The 3,220-nt window shown below is 39.0% G+C and overlaps 1 protein-coding gene across 1 annotated transcript; it reads left to right on the forward strand.

Moving 5' to 3' along the window:
• The first annotated feature begins 214 nt into the window (after positions 1 to 214).
• Positions 215 to 2,929, forward strand: LOC132310156 (cytochrome P450 714C2-like). The gene is made up of 5 exons (XM_059808375.1): positions 215 to 570; positions 1,048 to 1,274; positions 1,370 to 1,617; positions 1,743 to 2,097; positions 2,395 to 2,929. Exons 1-5 carry the CDS (start codon positions 276 to 278, stop codon positions 2,818 to 2,820), a joined length of 1,551 nt encoding a protein of 516 aa, XP_059664358.1. The 5' UTR covers positions 215 to 275; the 3' UTR covers positions 2,821 to 2,929.
• The last annotated feature ends 291 nt before the right edge of the window (positions 2,930 to 3,220 follow it).

Here is a 3,220-nt window from a genome sequence, read left to right on the forward strand (position 1 = left end):
TCCATACAAACAGACATATCACATATATATGTGTATAATGGAGTTTCAAATAATCCGAGATTGACTTGGCCAAATATAATAAACTCCTAGTACAATATTTCCATAGTCTGTCAGCTATTATTACAGAGAGTGACATAATGCCATAAAATATCATACAACACCAACTATATAAAGGCCTTGGAGGTGGGAAGATGAGAAAGCCAAGTCTCCCCAATAAAAACAAATTGTGTTGTGTGAGGAGACTAGCTTTATTGTAAAGCAATAGAGTTTTGGCCATGGAAGTCCAAACCGTAGTGAAGATGTTCATGTCAATTGGTTTAGTTGCTGCAGTAGGATTGTTTGTACGTTTGTACAATTCGCTGGTGGCGAAGCCGGGGAGGCTCCGGTCGATGCTGAGGAAGCAGGGGATCAGTGGGCCACCACCAACCTTTCTACTTGGGAACATCAGGGAGATCATGAAGGCCCGAAATGGTCCTGAAAACGCTCAGGCCGCCAGCGCCGAACCCCCCGTCTACCACAACTGCGCGGCTGTTCTCTTTCCCTTCTTTGAGCAATGGAGGAAGCAATATGGTATGTTTTGTCTACCTCCCAATAGAGTAACTGAGTTGGCTCCAGCCTCAGGTTTTGAGTTGCATGTATCTGAAAGGAATAGTCTTGGCACCCTAAGTTAGGGAGAGCGAGAAAAAAAAAAAATGATTTAGTGACAAAACCTGAAAATAATTGTTCTCTCTTATTTCTTTTTCTTTTTCTTTTTTAATTTTTATTATTAACTTACATCTTTTGGTATTTTTGCACTCTTCTATATTTGTAATTTTTAAGCAAAAAAGAAAGTAAGAATTTTGTATTTTGGGTTTCATAACTTCACTGAAAACTACAAAATAGAAATAAAAAGATTGAAGGTCACTTTCATATTTTTTAAACTATAGCCTCTAATTTTAAACTTCATTTGTCTTTAGTTTGACAAATTAACTTCTCTTTTTCATTATTGCCCTTCTCATACACAGGAAGATTATTAACTGAAAATGTTCCAATTCTATGTTTTTTCAGGTCAAGTGTTTATGTTTTCACTTGGTAATACACAAATAGTACATGTGAATGAGCCTGATACAGTGAGAGAGATAACAACATGCACATCTTTGGACTTGGGAAAGCCTTCATATCAACACAAAGAGCGTGGGGCTTTGCTTGGCCAGGGAATACTGACTTCTAATGGAGCTGTTTGGGCCCACCAGAGAAAAATCCTTGCTCCTGAACTATACATGGAGAAGGTTAAGGTATGATATTTCAATCTATACATACGTATTAATTAGGTTGATCATAGCTTTGTTTGGTTACAAAATAATGGGATTTAACTTTAAATTTCTTGCAGGGAATGATGAACCTTATAACCGAGTCCACAATTACACTCTTAAACTCATGGAAGAGTAGAATTGAAGCTGAAGGTGGAATCGCAGACATAAAAATCGACCAGGACATGAGAAGCTTCTCAGGAGATGTAATATCTAGAGCTTGTTTTGGGAGCAACTTTTCCAAGGGGGAAGAGATTTTTAAGAGGCTTAGAGCTCTTCAAGAAGCCGCATCCAAGAAAGTCTTGTCTACTGGAATCCCTGGCATGAGGTACCCTTTAAATTATTTGGTGCATAAAAAGTGAACTTAAATTCGACTTTTTTGAAAGTCACTGTATGCAAAATAATATTAAAAGTCGAGTTTGTCGTCTAACTTTTATAAAATGCTTTTTGCAGGCATCTTCCTACCAAGAGCAATAGGGAGGCATGGGCATTGGAGAAGGAGGTCCGCACATTGATCCTACAGGTAGTGAAAGAGAGGAAGGAAATTGGATACGAGAAGGACCTTCTGCAAATGGTTCTTGAAGGTGCTGAGAATAGTGACTTGAGCCAAGATGCAATTGATCGGTTCATTGTTGACAACTGCAAAAACATATACTTGGCTGGGTATGAGACCACTGCAGTTTCAGCAACATGGTGCCTTATGCTTTTGGCTGCAAATCAAGAATGGCAAGCCCGTGTTCGCGCTGAGGTTCTTGAAGTTTGCGGGGGGAAAATCCCAAACGCTGATATGGTTCGGAAGATGAAACTGGTATATATTACTAGATGATCAAAATAAAATTACACTTATATTACATGATTTTTAGAATATGTTACATGATTTTTAGAAAATGAGTGAAGTATCTCAGTATGATACAAACAATTATATACTCCACTATGCATAAAATACGTATTCAACAAATTTGAGTCCATGAAATTTTTGTATTTTTTACCTAGGCCAGCAAATTTGAGTTTAAGCAAATAAAATTGAATCATATAAATATCTTCTTGACAAAAATCCTAGCACAGAGACACATTACTAACTATAAATTTTGATACTGATTTGCAGCTAACAATGGTGATTAATGAATCATTGCGCCTTTATCCTCCGGTGGCTGTGGTCTCAAGGGAGGCCTTGAAGGACATGAAATTCGGGAACATACAAGTCCCACAGGGTGTCAACGTGTGGACACTGGTGGTGACATTACACACTGACCCTGAAAATTGGGGTCCTGATGCCTATAAGTTCAACCCAGACAGGTTTGTGAATGGCATCACAGGTGCATGCAAGCTCCCCCACTTGTACATGCCATTTGGGGTCGGACCCCGGGTGTGTCTTGGACAGAATTTGGCCATGGTTGAACTCAAGATCCTGATTGCTCTCATTTTGTCGAACTTCTCCTTCACCCTGTCTCCCAAGTACGTCCATACACCGGCGCTTCAATTGGTTATAGAACCCAAATATGGAGTAAATCTCTTGGTGAAGAAGCTGTGAGCTTATGAGATTGAAGTGAAGTTGTTTTTCCAATTCTAAGCCTAGATATTGTTATTTCCATTTCTTGTTCCAGTGTTTGTTTTACTGGGTCAGTGGCCCAGCGATATTAAGTCCCTACTTTTTAAAGAGAAGTTAGGGATTCGAGATTCAATCGAATCATGGTGCATATGTATACATATTTGGGTGTTGGAAGCATTTCTTAACACCCCCGCCCGCTGCGAAAATCAAGCAAATTTGGATAATTTAGTGCAAGTTGACTTCTAATAATTAAAATCACAAAATAATTTCCCATTAAAAGATCACTCCCCTCCTCCACCGTCCTCTCACCATTCCTTCTCCCTCTTTTTCCTCTCAACCAGCAACAAAACAAAGTTCATTCTACACCTTTAGCAAACCACCC

Source organism: Cornus florida, unplaced genomic scaffold (genome assembly GCF_030987335.1).
Source record: "Cornus florida cultivar Cherokee Brave unplaced genomic scaffold, ASM3098733v1 CherokeeBrave_3.0.0_Hap2_Chr05, whole genome shotgun sequence".
NCBI classification, from domain to species: Eukaryota; Viridiplantae; Streptophyta; class Magnoliopsida; order Cornales; family Cornaceae; genus Cornus; species Cornus florida.